Consider the following 21,564-nt stretch of genomic DNA (forward strand, 5'->3'; position numbering starts at 1 on the left):
TTTCTAACTGCATCACAAGACACATACAAAAGGTAGAAACTTAATAAAATTAATAATTTTGGCTATTTCATCAAACACATTCATAAGTGAAACTGCCACTTCATTTTATGTCTTTATTTATTTACAGCAAGTGTGTGGTGTGAGGAGTACGATGGATTATAAACAGTGTGGTACTGTTTAGTGCCACAGCTTTGATTTGTGCTCAGGCAACAATGGCTTTATCTACTGTTGCCTTTGCACCATATGTGCAAATGTCAAAGAAATGAGAAAAACTAATAGTATTGTCTTGAAATAGTCAGACCACCTGGATCTTTTGAAAGGGTCTTGAGGATCCCCACGGGTCCACATGGAATATGTTTCAGAACCTCTGCTATAAAGAGAACTCTTAAAAGAATGATTTAAAACAAACAAGCAAACAAAAACAAAACAATAAGCACCTGTGGAAATGGCTGGGCACATTTTTATTTGGTTTTGACATGTTATGATTTCGTCCTCTTGAACCATTCTTGTCAAACTTTCTGAGGTTCAGTACTGTCCCAATCCACAGTAGTCCCCCAAGGAAAAAAACTCAGACCAACATATTTTTATTTCTTCTTCAAAATTAGAGAAGGTGAAGGAGAAATTGAACACGACTACATAAATATTGTATGAACATGTATAAAAGTTAAATTTTAGATACATATCCAATTATCCTCTCTTGGTAATATCAATCTGAGGTTCATCATATTTCTCTCAGTTGCGTTAGGCAATAGAAGTTGCGCTACATGCTTGTTCAGTTGATCAGGACCCTAGAGTAAATGTTATTTTGCTGGTACTGCTATACGGGAGCTTCCCAGGTGGCACTAATGGTGGAGAACCACCTGCTAATGCAGCAAACATGAGAGATGTGGGTTCGATCCCTGGGTCGGGAAGATCCTCTGCAGGAGGGATGGCAGCCAACTCCAGTATTCTTGGAGAATCCCATGGACAGGGGAGCCTGGCAGGCTACAGTCTATTGGGTCGCAGAGTCAGACAGGATTGAAGCAACCCATGCACTGCTGTTGTCCATACTGTAATTGATCATTTCGGTAAGAAAATACTTGAATATTTCTGGAACTATTAATAATAGGTTCAACCCTGGTCGGGTCAATATGAGGTCTTCAAGTAATATGAATACATTTTCCCCTTAATATTGATATCTCTTAAATGCAGGGCTAAGTAAATCTTACTCAATGACGACTTTACAAAAAGTATGAGCATAACAGTGCTCTACTTATCTGAGAAATATAATTTTTAAAACTCCAACCATTTTGAGTACAGTTACAATATTAGAAATGAGGGGAAAAAATCACCTCTATAGTGAGGAAAATTTAGTACCCAATACACAAGGATGCACATTTAATGTGTGTGTGTGTGTGTGTGTGTGTGTTATTCGCTCAGTCGTGTCCAACTCTTTGCGACTCCATGGACTGTATCCTACCAGGTTCTTCTGTCCGTGGAATTCTCCAGGCAAGAACACTGGAGTGGACTGCCATTTCCTTCTCCAACATTTAATACATATGATCACATTATTCCCTAGTTTTAAAACTTCAGTGTCTTCCCAAAGCACTTAATATCATTATCATTCTGGCCGTACCTAACTGGGCTTCTGCTTTTCTTTCTGACTCCTCTCATACCATCTCCTCTCCTCATTCACTGCACACCAGCCACCCTGGCCTTCTTTCTGCTTCTTTAATGTGCCAAGCACAGGACCTACTTTCTGTTCCTTTACACTCTTCCTACATCCCCAGAGAAGCGTATTTCACCACCTTTACTAAATAATAGTTCCTCTTCCACACCACCGAACCATTGCTTTCAATCAGATTACCATGTTTAATTTTCTTTATGGTATTTTTGCTAACTAAAATGATCTTTTAAATATTCATTACTTATTTATTATGTAAGTTCCTGGTAAATGGGAACCTCTTTTCTCTTGTTCACACTAAATCCCCTCACACATAGTAGATATTCAAAAATTCATTAAATGAAGGCATTTTCTAGATACATGAATGAATTTAAAGGAAATGCTTTAGTTTCTGTTGAGGCCAAATGAATAAGATATTTAAATCAGCCTGCCAGGAAAATCTTTTAAACAATAGACAATTATTTCCCCCATGTATCCTTAGGAAAAGTATTAAGTCACTGATAATAACTTTGGAGAAAAGGCAGTGTTGTTTGAGTTTTCTTATTCCTTTTGAGTCCATACTTCATGAAGTGGAACTTTCTTTTTATTCAAAGTGCTATAAATATTTTAAATACCCAAAATATCCAAAATAAAATATAAGAACATAGAAATTGTTCCCAAGAGAAATATACGGAAGCCTTATTTGTGAATACTTTTATGGGATCATCTCAAAGGTGAAACTGTCTTAAAAAGAAGTTACTTCAGTAGTAATTCATATCACTTGGATAAGGTCTAACATGGCATTTTAATTTCAGAATATATTTTACGACACCCGGCCCAGCTGTTCAAATCCAGCTATTATTACTTCTTCCAGATACCATGGTTTCCAGAATTTATGTTCTCCATAAATGATTTCAAAGTAAGTCAAATATGGTGATGGATATTAACCAGACTTATTGTCTATGATCTTATTGTTTATTATTTTGAAGTATATACAAATATTGAATCATTATGTTGTACACTTGAAACTAACATAATATGTTAATTATACCTCAATTAAAGTAAGAAAAGACTGGTGCCCAAGAGGATAACAAATTAGGAAGTTAAGAATAAAACAAAGATAGACTAAAGCACTGAAAACAAACCAAAAACCCAACAAAACGGGTCCTCCTTATGTTGTTCTGATTTTAAATAATCATTTATTGTATATCTGTTGTGTGTTATGCACTCTTAGGCATCTCCTCCGATGCAAAAAAAAAAGAAATAAGTCAAACAAATGTATTGTGTTAATGTAATATAATGTAATAATGTATTATTATTAATGAAAAACATTTTAAATTAAAATCCATCTTTAAGAAGAAAAACAGACAAATGCTAAAACTTGATAAATGTTTCTAAGGTTTCGTTTACAGGCATACACATTTATTTTTACAATCTGTTTATATGGCTGTTAATTCAAATTTTTGTGAGAGCCTGTGCCCCTAAAGGCACATCTCTTTCTAGAGAACATTCCATGTAGAGATAAATGATATGAATGCCAGATGAGAGAGTGTGACAGTAGTGGAAGCGGAAGCCCTTGGGGGTAATGAAACCCCAAGACAAAGTCAAACCTGCAGGTGTTGGTGCACCATGTCCAGTGACACCAAGAGTCAGGTGTAGTATCTGTTTCTTCAGTTAATTGGTTGCTTATTTGTCCAACATGGTGTTAAGTATTTAGGGAGGTTAAAAAAGACATAGTATTTTTTACCTGGAAATGATTCTGCATATACCTCTGACAATAAGGACTTTAAAAGAAAACATAACTCTATGCCATTTTCAAACCTAAGAAAATGAACAACTTCTTAATATCATTTCAGTTCAGTTCAGTTCAGTTCAGTCGCTCAGTCATGTCCGACTCTTTGCGACAGCACGCCAGGCCTCCCTGTCCATCACCAACTCCCGGAGTTCACTCAGACTCACGTCCATCGAGCCAGTGATGCCATCCAGCCATCTCATCCTCTGTTGTCCCCTTCTCCTCTTGCCCCCAATCCCTCCCAGCATCAGAGTCTTTTCCAATGAGTCAACACTTCGCATGAGGTGGCCAAAATACTGGAGTTTCAGCTTTAGCATCATTCCTTCCAGAGAAATCCCAGGGCTGATCTCCTTCAGAATGGACTGGTTGGATCTCCTTGCAGTCCAAGGGACTCTCAAGAGTCTTCTCCAACACCACAGTTCAAAAGCATCAATTCTTCGGTGCTCAGCCTTCTTCACAGTCCAACTCTCACATCCATACATGACCACTGGAAAAACCATAGCCTTGACTAGACGGACCTTAGTCAGCAAAGTAATGTCTCTGCTTTTGAATATACTATCTAGGTTGGTCATAACTTTTCTTCCAAGGAGTAAGCATCTTTTAATTTCATGGCTGCAATCACCATCTGCAGTGATTTTGGAGCCCTAAAAAATAAAGTCTGGCACTGTTTCTACTGTTTCCCCATCTATTTCCCATGAAGTGATGGGACCGGATGCCATGATCTTCGTTTTCTGAATGTTGAGCTTTAAGCCAACTTTTTCACTCTCCACTTTCACTTTCATCAAGAGGCTCTTTAGTTCCTCTTCACTTTCTGCCATAAGGGTGGTGTCATCTGCATATGTGAGGTTATTGATATTTCTCCCGGCAGTCTTGATTCCAGCTTGTGTTTCTTCCAGTTCAGCGTTTCTCATGATGTACTCTGCATATAAGTTAAATAAGCTGGGTGACAATATACAGCCTTGATGTACTCCTTTTCCTATTTGGAACCAGTCTGTTGTTCCATGTCCAGTTCTGCTTCCTGACCTGCATATAGATTTCTCAAAAGGCAGGTCAGGTGGTCTGTATTCCCATCTCTTTCAGAATTTTCCACAGTTTACTGTGATCCACACAGTCAAAGGCTTTGGCATAGTCAATAAAGCGGAAATAGCTGTTTTTCTGGAACTCTCTTGCTTTTTCCATGATCCAGCGGATGTTGGCAATTTGATCTCTGGTTCCTCTGCCTTTTCTAAAACCAGCTTGAACATCAGGAAGTTCACAGTTCATGTATTGCTGAAGCCTGGCTTGGAGAATTTTAAGCATCACTTTACTAGCATGTGAGATGAGTGCAATTGTGCGGTAGTTTGAGCATTCTTTGGCATTGCCTTTCTTTGGAATTGGAATGAAAATTGACCTTTTCCAGTCCTGTGGCCACTGCTGAGTTTTCCAAATGTGCTGGCATATTGAGTGCAGCACTTTCACAGTATCATCTTTCAGGATTTGAAACAGCTCAACTGGAATTCCATCCCCTCCACTAGCTTTGTTCGTAGCAATGCTTTCCAAGGCCCACTTGACTTCACATTCCAGGATGTCTGGCTCTGGGTTGTGAAGTTCTTTTTTGTACAGTTCTTCTGTGTATTCTTGCCACCTCTTCTTAATATCTTCTGCTTCTGTTAGGTCCATACTATTTCTGTCCTTTATTGAGCCCATCTTTGCATGAAATGTTCCCTTGGTATCTCGAATTTTCTTGAAGAGATCTCTAGTCTTTCCCATTCTGTTCTTTTCCTCTATTTCTTTGCATTGATCGCTGAAGAAGGCTTTCTTATCTCTTCTTGCTATTCTCTGGAACTCTGCATTGTTAATAATTTAATGTCCTTCAAATTCTCTTAACTGTCTCAACTGTCTTTATACACTTTATTTGAATCAGGAACCAAATAAGGACTAAACATTGTATTTGGTTGTTAAGGCTTTTAAAATCATTTAACAGTTCTTTTCTTCTTACCACCACTTTTTTTTGTAATGAAGAAATTTGTTCATATGTCCTGAGGAATGGTTCATATTCTGGATTTGACTGAGTCCTTCATCGTGGTATTATTTAACTAGTTCTACCAACCCTTGTCTTTCCTACTTCATAGGTGCTACTGCTCTAGAGGCTTGATGGTTTAATTTGACAAGAATTATTTTATAGGTAGTACTGTATATTTCCTAATGCATTATGTCAAAAAAGCACAAAATGTCTAGTTGTCCCAGTTTTAGTAATGCTAATACTAACCAGTGGGCTTACAAATTGTCGGGCTATCCAAATTGCCTAACAACATTTCACCAAATAATTCTAGCAGACCTTGATCATCACTGCCTAGGTTCATTTAGAAAATAGTGATTTTCTATTTCTATTAGTCTTTCTGCTTTTATTAGCTGGAATTCTTCTATAAAGAAGAGTTTTCCACATTTGTATTTGGTTATTCTGAAATATAGTTCCCACAAGAATGGCAGGATAAATGCTTCATAATTTCCCTTTATAAATAATGCCCAGAGTAATGAGTTGGTGCCCTCGAAGCCCCCAGTGATGACCAGTGCAGGTTTTTTTCATATTATTATGAGTTCAGGATTTTTGAAAATCTGTTTGCTATGGATGGGCATCACCGACTCGATGGACACGAGTTTGAGCAAGCTCCCAGAGTTGGTGATGGACAGGGAAGCCTGCCGTGCTGCCACCCCTGAGGTCACAAAAAATCAGACATGACTGAGTGACTGAACTAAACTGAATTGATATATCAACTGATCACAGTCTTTATTTTCTTTGATATCCAGATTGTTACAAGTCTGTGTCCCCATGACACAAGAGCCCTTTAGTCAGTAGTAGCTTGCTTCCTTAACGTCCTAAGTTCATTATTTATGTTCTGTTCCAGATCTGGAATCAGTCATTTACTGAAGGAACTCTAGCTCCTATTAGCAGGATATCGTATTTAGAGACCATGATTTAGGTGATCATTGTTACTGAGTTTTCATTGCTTCTGGATCTTTCCATTGGACATGATTTGGACATACATATTTTTTAGACAGAAAAAAAAATTATGTTCTTATCCACAATTTCCAAAGCAAATTTAAGACTACAGAATTTTTACATAACTTCTGTGATGTTATATGAAACATACATACGGTTTTAAGTTAAAAGTCTAACAAAACAATGTACATTCAGAGGAGTCTTACTTATCTCTGTTTCTCTATCTCCATCCTATTTCTTCTTTCTCCCATAGAAAACCATTTTGGCTAGTTTTGTTTCATCTTTTTATTTTTTCTATCAAAAACATAAGCAAATGTGCATATATTTGTTTTCTCCTTATTTCACAAAAGATAACACTATTAATATAAACACTATTTTCCACCCTTGCTTTGTTTTGCCACTTAACGATATATCCTGCAAATTACTCCATCATCATCATACAGATTGTCTCCATCTTCTCTTAGAGTCCTAAAAACTCTAATATGCCATTGTGTGGCTATGCCATAGTTTATTCAACCACCACTACCCCACCCACTGATAAACATTTGTTTCCATTCTTTTTCTGTCACAAATAATGTTCCAACGAATCACCTCCTGCACATGTCATTTAATATTTTTGCAAGCATGATTTGGGGTTGAGGGTCTAATTTTAAACTAGAATCCCAAATAGCCAGTGGAAATCTACTGTATGACTCAGGGAGCTCAAACCAGTACTCTGTGACAACCTAGAGGGGTGGGATGAGGTGGGAAGTGGGAGGGAGGTTCAAGAGGGAGTGGACATATGTATACCTATGGCTGATTCATGTTTTTATATGGCAGAAACCAACACAATATTGTAAAGCAATTATCCTCCAATTAAAAATAAACTTTTTACAAAAGAATCCCAATAATTCTGATGTAGCTAGTTAAGAGACACATTTTGAGAAATGCCAGTATAGAGATTTCAGATTGTAGGGGGGACCCATTTGTGAGTCATGATATAAGTTTTGCAATTCAGTAAAGTGACTTGCAATTTGAATTCTTAAATATAAAGTAGAACAGAACTGAAGATATCACTACATGCTGTAATAAGTATAAGAATTATTTCTTTAAACTTTCATTTTAGAAATATATATGTAGATCTGTGAACTGGATCACAATATAAAATGTGTTTATTACTCTAGGTTGTGGTCAAAAAGAAGTTCAAACAGGAGGTGGTGATGGATTGGTTGTCAGTAAACAGATATAACAGTTGTTAGCTGGAACATTAGGGTAGGCTTTAGGATAGAGATAGTACTTAGCTCAGCAGAATGTGAATAGACACTAAGAAGACAGGATACTTTTCATAAAGGTGAAGTGTGGGGAAAAAAAGGTGAAGTGTGCATGGGGGACTAAAGGGAAGAATATAAAAAATAAAGCCAGGTCGGCAGAAATGTATAAAATGTACTTGTAAACAATGAGGTCTCCAACCTGGCTACAGCAGAAGTTGGGAGCAATCACTGCACACTGACCATCATTCTCTTTCAAAAGCCAAATATTTAGTTACTGTTAAGTAGCTGAAAAGTCTCAATTATTCTTTTCTCACTTTCCAGGCTTTGAAACATCTGTTTACTAGTCACAGCACTGGCATTGGAAGAAAAGGATGTCGACTAACAACAGAAGATCTTGAAGCTTACATTTATGTTTTTTCTCAGCCTGGAGCATTAAGTGGTCCAATTAACCATTACCGAAATATCTTCAGGTCAGTATAATTTGTTCTTTTTAAACAAAATATTCATTCCACACAGAGCCAATATTTGATTTTTAAGATTAAGTTCACCATTTATCCAGATACTCAAATTATTTTGGTTTTTATAAGTTGCATAATCTTTTTTTTTTTATAGAAAATTAAACATATGGAAAAATAAAGAGAATAATACAGTAGCTATCCGATGTAGGTGTAACTTGTTTTATCCATAACTCTATCCACTTCTGTCCCTTTGGATTTTGAATAGATGTATATTTTTAGTTATATTTTTAAATAATCATTTAAAAAATATCTGTTAAGCATTTTCTATATTCTGGACTATGCCAGCACTCAGAATACTATAATGAGCAAAATGAGACAAGGTCCTTGATCTCACAAAACTTGTAGCTGAGTAGAGAAAACAGCGTCAAGCAAACAACTGCAGTATGTATGGTTATAAACTAACATAAAGACTTTGAAAGAAAGGGATGAAAATGGAAGAAATAACGCTTGAATGAGGAAATTAAGGATGAGTTTGGTATTGACTGGATAAAGTTTGGAGTAGGGAGACTGGCATTCCAGAGAAAGGAAACAGCCTCTTCCAAGGCTTTGCAGGAAGATGGAAGGCCATGGTTTTAAGTAACAAAGTGGCATAGCCAGAAAGTGAGGATGTAGAGAAGAGAAGGGAATGAGAATGAGTCTGAGAGGTAGGCAGTGGCTGGTCAAGCAGAGCCTGGGAGACCATATTAAGAGCCGTGAACGTGAAGCCAGTGAATGAGAGTTTCAAGCAGAAAAAGGATCCAATTTGTATTTGGATATAGTCACTCAATATGGAGAATGCGTTGAGAGAATGAATGTGGTGAAACTTCAGAAATCCAGGCTGAAGAAGATGGCAGCTTGAACTATTCCAAAAGCAGTAGAGATGGGGAGCGTGGGTAGATTTAAGAGCTATTTAAGAGAAAAGTTGACACAGTTAGTAATGGGTTGGATGGGGAACTGAGAAGAAGGGAGATGTCAAAGATAACTCCTGAATCCCTGCCGTGAACAACTCTACAGATACTCAGGCCAATCACTGAGACAGAAAGTACTAGAAGAGAACTCGTTTTGAGGTCATAAATTTTATTGACCTTAGACTAGTTGGGTTTGAAATGGTGCCTTAGATTATTCAAATAGTCAGTAGGCTACGAGGGTCTGGAATTCAGAGGAGAGAATCTGGGGTGAGGATATGTGATATCTTGGAGTCACTAACAGATAAATGAGGCTTTTGTTTCAGAAGATATTGTCTAGAGAGAAAATATAGTGTGAAAGATAAGACATGGAAATTTGTTTGAGTTTGGACTCTACATAGGAGAAAAAAGATTCTCTTTGAGTATTAGCAGCCACAGACTGCCTTAAAAATGTTTAGGGGTTTGAATTTATGCTACTACCATAATACTAGAAGTCTTAGGGGAAAAATTCTATTTTAACATCATCATAGGCTGGTAATACTCCCTAGGAAACCTAGCAGAAACAAAGACAGAATCTCTCTGGAAGATACACCTCAATTCAGGCTCACAATATCCCCACAGATAAGGTCCACTGAAGATGAGCTGATAATCCAAATTACAAAAAATACCAACCCACCAATAGTGAGTCAGAACACAATTGCAGCAGAACTCCTAAAATTTTCAAATAATAGAAGTAATAAAGACTGTAAAGTAAGTTTAAATTATTAAATATATGAAAGAATAAAAATATGAGTAAAGAATAAGAAAAATATCATGACAGGGTGGAAAGGGCTGGAAAAGAACCAAAAGAACTTCTAGAAATGAAAAGTATGTTATTGAAGTCTTAAAGTCCATAAGTAAGTTAAAGAGCAGGTCAGACAAGCTAAAGAGCATTATGAATTGGAAGGCAGATCTAAAAAGAATTACCTAGAATATAATTTAGAGAGATAAAGAAATGAAAATATAAAAGACAGGTTATATTTGACATGTACAACAGAATTAGAAATCATATAGATAGATAAATGATAGCTAGATAAAGTTGGAAATCACTGACATATAATATATATGTAATAATTTGTTTTCTAATAAAATAAAATAATAGAAATAGAATGTATTATTTCCAAGCCAGTAGAAAGGGACTAGAAAACTATCAATTCAAAAGAAGGCAGGAAAGGAGAGAAAGGAAGCAAAGCAGGGTAAATAGAAAGCACAAAATAAGATGTCAAAAACAATTTCAATATGTCAATAAACACAGTAAATATTAATGTGTTACACCTACCAGTTAAAAACCAAAATGTCAGATTTGATTGAGACACGAGTAAATCACAAAGACACAAAAAGGTTGAAAGTAAGAGGATAGAAAAATGTTGTAGCAGGTGTTACTTTAAATGAAACAAAATCTCTCAAAGTCTTTGAATATGAAATCCATGAGACTATATGAATGAAAAGAGAAGTAAATCCCATCTTCTTTTTTGACTAACAACAATAACAAAATACACAAGTGTAAAAATATATGTGTATTTTTTGCAAAATAGAGATGTTGATTTAAAAGGTACTTGTAATAGTCACTCAGTCGTGTCCTGGACTCTTTTTGATCCCATGGACTGTAGCCTGCCAGGCTCCTATCTCCATGGAATTCTCCAAGCAAGAATACTGGAGTGGGCTGCCATTCCCTTCTCCAGGGAAACTTCTCGACACATGGATCCAACCCAGGTCTCCTGAGTTGTAGACAGATTCTTTACCATCTGAGCCACCTGGAAAGTCCCAAAAGGTACTTGTAGGTAATAATTTATCAAGCAACGTAGACAGACATTGCAAAGACTACAGGTTACATTTTATAGGATATAGCAACATTGTCTGAAGTTCATGTATTGTCATTTACTTTTCACAAATAACATTTAAGAGAGTTATTAAATTGTGGACAGGAGATATGAATGCTGGTTTTAAATGTTCTCAATTTATCCCTTTATCAGAGGGATAGCTTTGTGATGCAAAACAGTATGTTTTAAGTAGCTATAAGGAAAGAGGGAAAATATTCTCATATTTTTGAGATTCTTTTACTAACAATTAATCATTCATTAAGCAATGGCACCCCACTCCAGTACTCTTGCCTGGAAAATCCCATGGACAGAGGAGCCTGGTAGGCTGCAGTCCATGGGGTTGCAAAGAGTTGGACATGACTGAGCGACTTCACTTTCACTTTTCACTTTCATGCATTGGAGAAGGAAATGGCAACCCACTCCAGTGTTTCTTGCCTGGAGAATCCCAGGGACAGGGGAGCCTGGTGGGCTGCCGTCTATGGGGTCGCACAGAGTCGGACACGACTGAAGCGATTTAGCAGTCATTCATTAGGAGGACTTGCATTCCCAAGATTAAGCTCTAGAATCCTGTTAATTAGCTTGGAGAGAAAAAACAAAACAAAACAAAATGGAGGCCTGTGAAGTTCAAAACTGACAGTTTTACATAAAGGCAAAAGATGATTTTAAACTAGATTGTTGTAGATTAATGTTAGTTGCTCGGTCGTGTCTGACTCTTATGCGACTCCATGGACTGTAGCCTGCCAGGCTCCTTTGTCCATGGAATTCTCCAGGCAAGAATACTGGAGTGGTTTGCTGTTCCCTTCTCTAGGGTATCTTCCCAACCCAGGGATGGAACTTAGGTTTCCTGCACTGCAGGCAGATTCTTTACTGTCTAAGCCACCAGGGAAGCCCCTGGTGTAGGTTAAATCTAGCTCAAACCTTCTGAAAGCTCAACTGATCCTTGACTCTTTTTACATACAGTAATTAAGGTAATACAAAAAAGTAATACAAAAAAGATCTTCATGACCCAGATAATCACGATGGTGTGATCACTCACCTACAGCCAGACATCCTGGAATGTGAAGTCAAGTGGGCCTTGGGAAGCATCACTATGAACAAAGCTAGTGGAGGTGATGGAATTCCAGTTGAGCTATTTCAAATCCTGAAAGATGATGCTGTGAAAGTGCTGCACTCAATATGCCAGCAAATTTGGAAAACTCAGCAGTGGCCACAGGACTGGAAAAGGTCAGTTTTCATTCCAGTCCCAAAGAAAGGCAATGCCAAAGAATGCTCCAACTACTGCACAACTCCACTCATCTCACACGCTAGTAGTGATGCTTAAAATTCTCCAAGCCAGGCTTCAGCAATACGTGAACTGTGAACTTCCAGATATTCAAGCTGGTTTTAGAAAAGGCAGAGGAACCAGAGATCAAATTGCCAACATCCACTGGATCATCAAAAAAGCAAGAGAATTCCAGAAAAATATCTATTTCTGCTTTATTGACTATGCCAAAGCCTTTGACTGTGTGGATCACAATAAACTGTGGAAAATTCTGAAAGAGATGGGAATACCAGACCACCTGACCTGTCTCTTGAGAAATCTGTATGCAGGTCAGGAAGCAACAGTTAGAACTGGACATGGAACAACAGACTGGTTCCAAATAGGAAATGGAGTATATCAAGGCTGTATATTGTCACCCTGCTTATTTAGTTATATGCAGAGTACATCATGCGAAATGCTGGTCTGGAGGAAGCACAAGCTAGAATCAAGATTGCCCGGAGAAATATCAATAACCTCACATATGCAGATGACACCACCCTTATGGCAGAAAGTGAAGAACTAAAGAGCCTTTTGATGAAAGTGAAAGAGGAGAGTGAAAAAGTTGGCTTAAATCTCAACATTCAGAAAACTAAGATCATGGCATCCGGTCCCATCACTTCATGGGAAATAGATGGGGCAACAGTGGAAACAGTGGCTGACTATTTTCTTAGGCTCCAAATCACTGCAGGTGATGACTGCAGCCATGAAACTAAAAGACGCTTACTCCTTGGAAGGAAAGTTATGACTGACCTAGACAGCATATTGAAAAGCAGAGACATTACTTTGCCAACAAAGGTCCATCTAGTCAAGGCTGTGGTTTTTCCAGTGGTCATGTATGGATGGGAGAGTTGGACTATAAAGAAGGTTGAGCACAGAAGAATTGATGCTTTTGAACTGTGGTGTTGGAGAAGACTCTTGAGAGTCCCCTGGACTGCAAGGAGATCCAACCAGTCCATCCTAAAGGGAATCAGTCCTGGGTGTTCATTGGAAGGATTGATGTTGAAGCTGAAACTCCAATACTTTGGCCACCTGATGTGAAGAGCTGACTCATTAGAAAAGACCCTGATGCTGGAAAGATTGAGGGCAGGAGGAGAAGGGGATGACAGAGGATGAGATGGTTGGGTTTGGGTGGACTCAATGGACATGGGTTTGGGTGGACTCTGGAGTTGGTAATGGACAGGGACACCTGGCGTACTGCAGTTCATGGGGTCGCAAAGAGTCAGACACGACTGAGCAACTGAACTGAACTGGACTGAATTGAATCAAGGTCAAGTACATCATTAAAAACAAGGTTATACAAATATAATGACTACAAATAAAGTATAGTACATTATACTCAGATATGAAAATCACCCTAAGGTCTCCCCAGGACCATACTTCCATCCAAGGACTCTCCAAAATTTGGACCCAAGAAATCATAATGAACTTGGATTTGGACTAGTTATAGGAATAGCCTGCAAAAACATCTTTGAAAGTCTAAACTTATAACAAAGCATCACATAACAAAGCAAAATCTGACAGACTTACAAGAAAAAAAATGGCAAATCCACAGTTACTATTGGAGATTTTCATCCACCTCTCTCAGAAGCTGATCAATCAAGCAGAAAGTTAATAAGGATATAGATTTAAACAATCCAATTAACATCTTTAATGTGATGATCAACTCTAGAATCCTGCACCCAACAATGAGAAAATACACAGTATTTTTAAGCACATATCATATTTATAAGGATTGATTTTTACATACTGGACCATAAAGCAAGCCTTAACCAAAGGATCAGTATCATATAGATTGTGTTCTCTGAACACAGTGAGGTGGGAAATTGACAGCAACAAACTTTTAGAAAACTCAATACAGTCAGAAAAATTTCAAACTTCTATATTACTTGTGGATCAAAAAAATTATATCAGAAACTAGTAAACACAGAAAAAAGTATTACAGCCTGTAGAATACAGTTAAAACAATATTTAGAAATACATTTATGGTTTTTCATGCTTATATTAAGGAAAGAAGATTTAAACTAGGGAGCTAAGACTTCAACCCAAGATATTTGGAAAAGAAGAACATGTAAACAAAAATAAATTAAAAGGAAAATAAAATTAGGTAAAAACAGAAATTAATACAATAAATAACAAAGACACAATAGAGAGAATCAACAAAAGCAGATTTTTTGAACACTATTAATGTAATTAATATATTATCCTTCCCTGGACTTCCCTGGTGGCTTAGATGGTAAAGCGTCTGCCTACAGTGTGGGAGACCTGGGTTCAATCCTTGGGCCAGGAAGATCTCCTGGAGAAGGTAATAGCAACCCACTCCAATATCCTTGCCTGGAAAATCTCATGGACGGAGGAGCCTGGTGGGCTACAGTCCACAGGGTTACAAAGAGGCGGACACGACTGAGCGACTTCACTTCACTAACATAGAAAAACTTTGGCAAGATTGGTGTAAAAAAGGCGTGAACAAACTATATCAGGAAGGAGAAAATAGACATAAATATAAACATGACATATTAAAATATAAAATTTATGTTAATAAATTTGAGAATCTTGTCAACATGGGGAGTTTTGAGGAAAAGCTTAACACACAAAACTGACTCATGAAGAACTAGAAAACCTAAATAGATATACACATTAAAGAAATTGGGTTATTAATTTAAGCATATGTACAAACTACATATAAATACACACCCATACAAAGAGGCCTAAGTGGTTTTACACATAAATTCTACCTTAGAAAATCCCACTTTTAAAAAAATTATTTATGCATTTTTGATTACACTGGGTCTTCGTTGCAGTGATGTCTTTCTGTGGTTGCAGTGAGTGGGGGCTTCTCCTTGTTGCAGTGCATGGGCTTCTCGTTGTGGTCACTTCTCTTGTCACGGAGCATGCTCGGGCTCTAGAGTACAAGGGCTTCAGTAAGTTGTATTGGCCTCATAGCAGGTGCGCTTCAGGAGTCGTGGCTTATGCGCTCTAGAGTATGAGCTCAGAAGTTGTGGTGCATGGGCCTAGCTACTCCACGGCATGTGGGATCTTCCTGGATCAGAGATCACACCCATGTCTCCTGCTTTGGCAGACAGACTCTTTACCAAAGAGCCACCAGGGAAGCCCCAGAAAATCCCACTCTTAAACAGACTTGGCTCTTTCAGACATTATACAAAGAAGGTATATACTTCAGCTCATTTTCTCAGGTTGGTATAACTTCCGTAACAAAACAAGACAAGGACTGTGTAACACAGGAAATTAGATCAAGTTATGTTGTAAATATAGATCCATAAATTCAAAATAAAATACTATCCAACAGAATCTAGCATGCATTAACAATTACACCTAACAACATTAAAACCCATTAACTTACCACATTAACAGATTAAAGGGAAAAATAAGATCATCTAGGTAAATTAAGAAAAAGCATTTATTAAAATCCAACACATCTTCTAGCTACTATGTAGACTAGAAACAGAGGATAGGAAGAGGACCTCAGATAAACCTGAATTGCCTGAAGGGATATTTCTGGAGGAAAGACATTTGCTTTATTCAGCTGTCCAAGAAAAAAACTCAGGGGTTTGTACTGGTTATTTGTACCTGGGGCACTGGCAGGCATATAAAAATATATTCCGGGAATCAGCCAAGAGGATCAAAAACCTCCACTAAAAGGGCAAAATACTTTGTGGTACTGTTCACAACTGTATTTTCATGGGAAACTGGGGGACCTGAGAAGTCCTAGTTCTATCTAAGAGAATAATACATTATTTCCTGCTTTATAAAAGCATCTTTGTAAGTTTTCTTCTCAGTTGCCATTAAACTTGATATTCTCTATGTCTATTAGTGTCTTTCTGTTAATCATATTAGGCTTCCCTGGTGGCTCAGATGGTAGAAGAATCTGCCTTCAATGCAGGAGACCAGGGTTTGATCCCTGGGTCAGGAAGATATCCTGGAGAAGGGAATGGCAATCCACTCCAGTATTCTTGCCTGCAGAATTCCATGGACAGAGGAATTCTGTTAATCATATTATGGTTCCATTATGACAACAATCCAAAAGGTACTTCTGTCTACCAGAAACCTGTAGTAAACATCATACCTTGTGATGAAACACTGAAAACATTCCCTTGAAAAATAAAGACTAAACTTGTCTGCTATAACTGCTTCTCTTCTCTTCACCACTGTATTGAAAGTCTTAGCTAGCACATTAAAAAAAAAAAAAACTGAAGTTTATGTATAGATAATGTAGTTATATGGGCTTTCCCAGGGGCACTGGTGGTAAAGAACCCACCTGCCAATGCAGGAGACATAAGAGATGCTGGTTCAATCCATGAGTCAGGAAGATCCCCTAGAGAAGGGAATGATAACCCACTCCAGTTTTCTTGCCTGAAGAATCCCATGGACAGAGGAGCCTAGCAGGCTACAGTCTATGGGGTTGCAAGGAGTTAGACACGACTGAAGCGACTTAGCACACACACATACACACACACACACACACACACACACAAACGTAGTTATATGGGCTTCCCAGGATGGCACTAGTGGTAAAGAATCCGCTGGCCAGTGCAGGAGACTCAGTAGGGAAGATCCCCTCGAGTAGGAAATGGCAACCCACTTCAGTATTCTTGCCTGGGAAATCCCATACACAGAGGAGCCTGGCGAGCTACAGTCCATGGGGCTGCCAAGCGTCGGACATGACCGAGCAACTGAGCAGGCAAGCATGCAATGTATATTATATATTTAGAGAAAGGGAAAATCTACAGAAAAAAATTATTAGAACACAAACAGTTCAGCAAAGTTGGCATATATAAGGTTACTATATGAAAATTATAATCTTATAAACCAACAATAGTTATAAAACATTTAAAAAATAGATATACCTACAATAGCAACAAAAATATTAGGTATAAAGGAATGACTCTAACAAAAGATGACCTTTATGGATTATCAAAATGTATTGGAAGCAATAAAGAATATGAACTAGGGGCCTTGTCTATTTACTAACCCATAGAGAAGTATTTTAATGTTTTAACATTGATACAGACTTGATGATGTAAACTACTGAAAATAACCCTCGTTTATCATCTTTACAAGTGGAAAACTTCAATATCATAACATTGTTGATTTTTCCCAAATTAATCTATAAACTTAATAAAATTTCAATCAAAACTGTCAGAAAGTTTTTCATGAAATGTAACAAGCTGATTTTAAAATTTGCATGGAGGAGCACAAGGCTGAGACAATTTTAAAGAATTTTAAAGAAAAGAATAGGTAGGTAACTAACCCTGTCAGGAGGCTTCCCTGGTAACTCAGCTGGTAAAGAATCCACCTGCAATACAGGAGACCCCTGTTTGATTCCTGGATCTGGAAGATCCCCTAGAGAAGGGATAGGCTTCTTCCAGTATTCATGAATTAATATTATCTAGAGTTCATAAAGAATGTCTCCAAATCAATAAGGAAAAGACAACCCAATCAAAAATAAGTAAAGGATTTGAAATGGCAATTTGCAGAAAAGGGATCTAGGGGCTTCCCTGGTGGCTCAGTGGTGAAGAATCTGCCTGCCAATGCAGGAGACACAGGTTCAATCCCTGGTCCCGGAAGATCCCACATGCCTTGAAGCAGCTAAGCCCATGTACCACAGCTGTTGGGCCTGTGCTCTAGAGCCCGGGAACCACAGCTACTGACCCCACTGCTGCAACTACTGAAGCCCATGTGCCCTAAAGCTGTGCTCTTCCACAACAAGAGATGTCACCACAATGAGATGTCCTAACACTGCAAAGAAGAGTAGCCCCTGCTCACTGCAACTACAGAAGCCTGGGTACCAACAAAGACCCAGCACAGCCAAATATATATATATATTTTAAAGGGCTCTGTCAGTAACATGAAAGATGCTCCACCTTAGTAGTGGGACATAGGTTTTACTGCTTGCGATAGAGACCTAAAGTAACAGTGGCATTAAAAACGTTAATAGTCTAAGGCTGATATGGTGGCTATATTGTGTGCAGTCATCAAAGCTGTTAGGTCACTCTTTCGTCAGAGATCTTGGTCTTTCTATTTTGTTATTCTGCCATCCTTCATATATTGTCCTTATCTGTGTGGTTCAAGATGGTTTAACAACACATCTGCATTTCAGTGAGTGGAAAGTGAGAAAGGGAAGGGGCAGGGATATTGGACACAACTTAGATGACGCCCAAATCATTTCTCATAAACCACATACCTTCAGCTTGCTCCAAGGACCCTGGGAAACATAGTCAGTCTTCATTCTGGATGGTCCTTTGGCCAGCTAATAATTAGATTTTCTATCACTGTGGTAGAAGGGAAGAAGTTTGGGAAGCAGTCTCTACCATAACAGGTAAACAAAGTATTTTACACTCATTTGATTGGAAAAAAAAAAAATTAAACTTTTGAGAACAAGTGTTGGCAATGATATGGTACAAAGCAAATTCTTATATGCTGAGAGTGGAGCATATGGTCAGTTTGGAAAACAACTTGTAATATTGATGACGTGCATATTCTCTGAGGTGGCAAGTCTGTTTAGGGAATATACTGAAAGAAACCTCTCCCACATGGGCACAAGTGGATGGTTACAAGAATGAGCTCAGTATTATTTAAATTATCAAAATAATTGGAAGTTTTAAAATGTCCAACCAGAGAATGAATCAATTGTGATCCATTGTACATGTAGTCATACAATAGAATTGTATACAACAGTGAAAGTAAATGAAGTGGAACTACATGTATCATCAATAGACGAATCTTAAAAATATAATCTTAAGGGAGAGGGTGGGATGATTTGGGAGAATGGCATTCTAACATGTATACTATCATGTAAGAATCGAATCGCCAGTCTGACGCAGGATACAGCATGCTTGGGGCTGGTGCATGGGGATGACCCAGAGAGATGTTATGGGGAGGGAGGTGGGAGGGGGTTCATGTTTGGGAACGCATGTAAGAATTAAAGATTTTAAAATTAAAAAATATATATATATATAAAATAAAAATTAAAAAATATATATATATAATCTTAAGGCACAGAAGCAATTTGTGAAAGGATATCTGCAATCTGACACTATTTAATAAAGTTTTAAACACGGTGCCTCTATGGACTGTTTATAGAAATACATATGCTGTATTTGGGGGGACCTGACAAATAGCATCCCTTTTTCCTGCCCAGTTCCTGAACCAGTTGAGAAATCACATAGGAGTTAGCAGATGAAAACCAAAATATGAACTTCATGACCCACTCTGCAACCTAGATGGGGTCTTGATAACTGTTGCCAGTCTAGACTTTAGAGCAGTTCACCTGTGGGAAAATTTAAAGGGTAAACTCACATCTCCTCAGCCCCTCAGTCCATCGGCTCCCTGGAATCTGATAAGAGAGGGAAGGAAAAAGAGAGTAAATCTCACCTCAGGACGTATTATTTTATATACTCTCTTTAGTCCAGAACCCTGAATCAACAACTATCACTCAGCAGCCAGGGATGGGGCAAAGATCAAGGAGGGTTTAAGGAAAATCTCTCCTAAAGGAAACTAAAGAAATGAATGAGAAGTATCCTAACACTTATAACCTTCTCATGGGGATGGTAAGAACCAAATTTGACCTAGTTTTTATTCCTGAGCCCTGTCTAACTCCCCAGGGACTGTAGCCCTCCAGGTTCTTCTGTCCATTTACCTAGTCACAAAGAATTTAATTTTTAGGAGCATTACAACCAAATGATGGCCACTTGCATGGAGTCAAAAGTTGTCTTTGGTGGACATATATGATATCCTGCACATTTTTTTTAAATCTCTCAATAGTATTTTATTTAAAAGTTCACAATTAGAGCACTTGTAATAACACAAAAAGTTTAAAAGTGACAAAGGCTGCCCTGTAGCAAAGATTTTTCTTGTATGGAGAAGGAACAAGGACTTTGTGCCTAAAATGTGTAAAACTTAACACTGCATCAGGGGACTCAGTAGATCAACAGAACCTGTCCTCTGAAGGGAATGAACATAACTTCCAAGTTATTCCAAAGTGGACAGAAAGGAGTGTGCAGGACATCTTCCTGCATCCTGTCATTCCTAGGTTGATAGCATCCTATCAACCCCAAATAGACACACATTAGGACTTTTCTATAACTAGTGAAAATATAATCCAGTGCTGGAGAGTGTCTAGTTAAATGCTCATTCTCATTCTAAGTTAACAGCGGTGAAATTAAGACCATCCCACCTTTCTGAAAAACAGTTAGCAGAAGGTGTCAAAAGCTTTAGAAATATGGAATTCCACTTCTAGGGCTCTGGCCTAAAGAAGTTAACTGAAATGCCAATAAAGATTTGGACACAAAATGCTCACTGTAGCATGTAGCTTCACATAAAACATCCTCCTCTTCTTTTAACTGATGCTATCTTCTAAATATTCAATTATACAGGAAGAGTCAAATCATTTATCAGTTATTATGCCATAAAGTAATGTTTTATAATTATTTTTGAAAAACCTTGTGAAATAAAGTTATAATTTAATATAGAATTTATATATGTATATTGTGTATAAACTGTATATTTGCTGTACTTATGGTTTCAACTATATGCATAGAAAACGACCATCTTTTAAATGATGCAATTATGCATGATTTTATTCTTTATATTTTTCTGTATTTAAGAAAATATATAAATATATTTTAAAAAGAATCTCCCTGAAAAATATAGTATCATGTAATATTAAAGCTCATTCCATATATATTTTCTGTCTTTTCAGTTCTAATTTTCACATAAAATGCATTAGATTATCCAACAAATGATTAAAATATATTTAAACTAACACTGTTTAAAAGCTCCCTTTTATCACACCATTCAGAAATTCTGGTTTCCTTTTAAAATAAATTATTCTTCAAGTGATGAATTTCATATTTAATTTATAGCCTTCATTATCAATTTTGCCATTCTCATCCAATTAAAACTTTTATTGGGCCCTTTGCTAAATAGACCTTTAAATTTTTTGATACAGATTGATTGCCTGATGCAGTGTTTCTCAGTCGTGTATTTGTTTATTATCTTTCTTTGAGGCACACAGGCTTCACTCTCGTGGCGCAGGCTCAGTAGTAGCAGCATATAGGCTTCTTTACCCATGTTCCTTGCTTTGGAAGGTAGACTACTAATCATTGGACCACCAGGGAAGTCCCCTCAACCATTTTTTGTCATCACCTCCCTTCAGAGCCTTTTTAGACATTTTTTCATAATTGCTCCCACCCCATAAAATTTTAATATCTGTTTATGTACTATGTGTATATTCATGGTTTATATCTAAAAAGTGTAAATTTTTTCACTCTCCCAAGAACTAATTTTCACCCCTTTGGTGATGATACTGCCCTCCTTAAAAAT

At 37.5% G+C, this 21,564-nt stretch overlaps 1 protein-coding gene across 2 annotated transcripts in view; it reads left to right on the forward strand.

Moving 5' to 3' along the window:
• EPHX4 (epoxide hydrolase 4) overlaps positions 1-21,564 on the forward strand; it is a 35,718-nt gene that overhangs the window by 13,405 nt on the left and 749 nt on the right. For both annotated transcript variants that reach the window (XM_004002190.4, XM_042250964.1), the window contains 2 exons: positions 2,458-2,561; positions 7,986-8,134. In XM_004002190.4, the coding sequence (XP_004002239.1) occupies positions 2,458-2,561; positions 7,986-8,134 (253 nt within the window). The remainder of the gene's footprint in view (positions 1-2,457; positions 2,562-7,985; positions 8,135-21,564) is intronic.

Source organism: Ovis aries, chromosome 1 (assembly GCF_016772045.2).
Source record: "Ovis aries strain OAR_USU_Benz2616 breed Rambouillet chromosome 1, ARS-UI_Ramb_v3.0, whole genome shotgun sequence".
Lineage (NCBI taxonomy): Eukaryota > Metazoa > Chordata > Mammalia > Artiodactyla > Bovidae > Ovis > Ovis aries.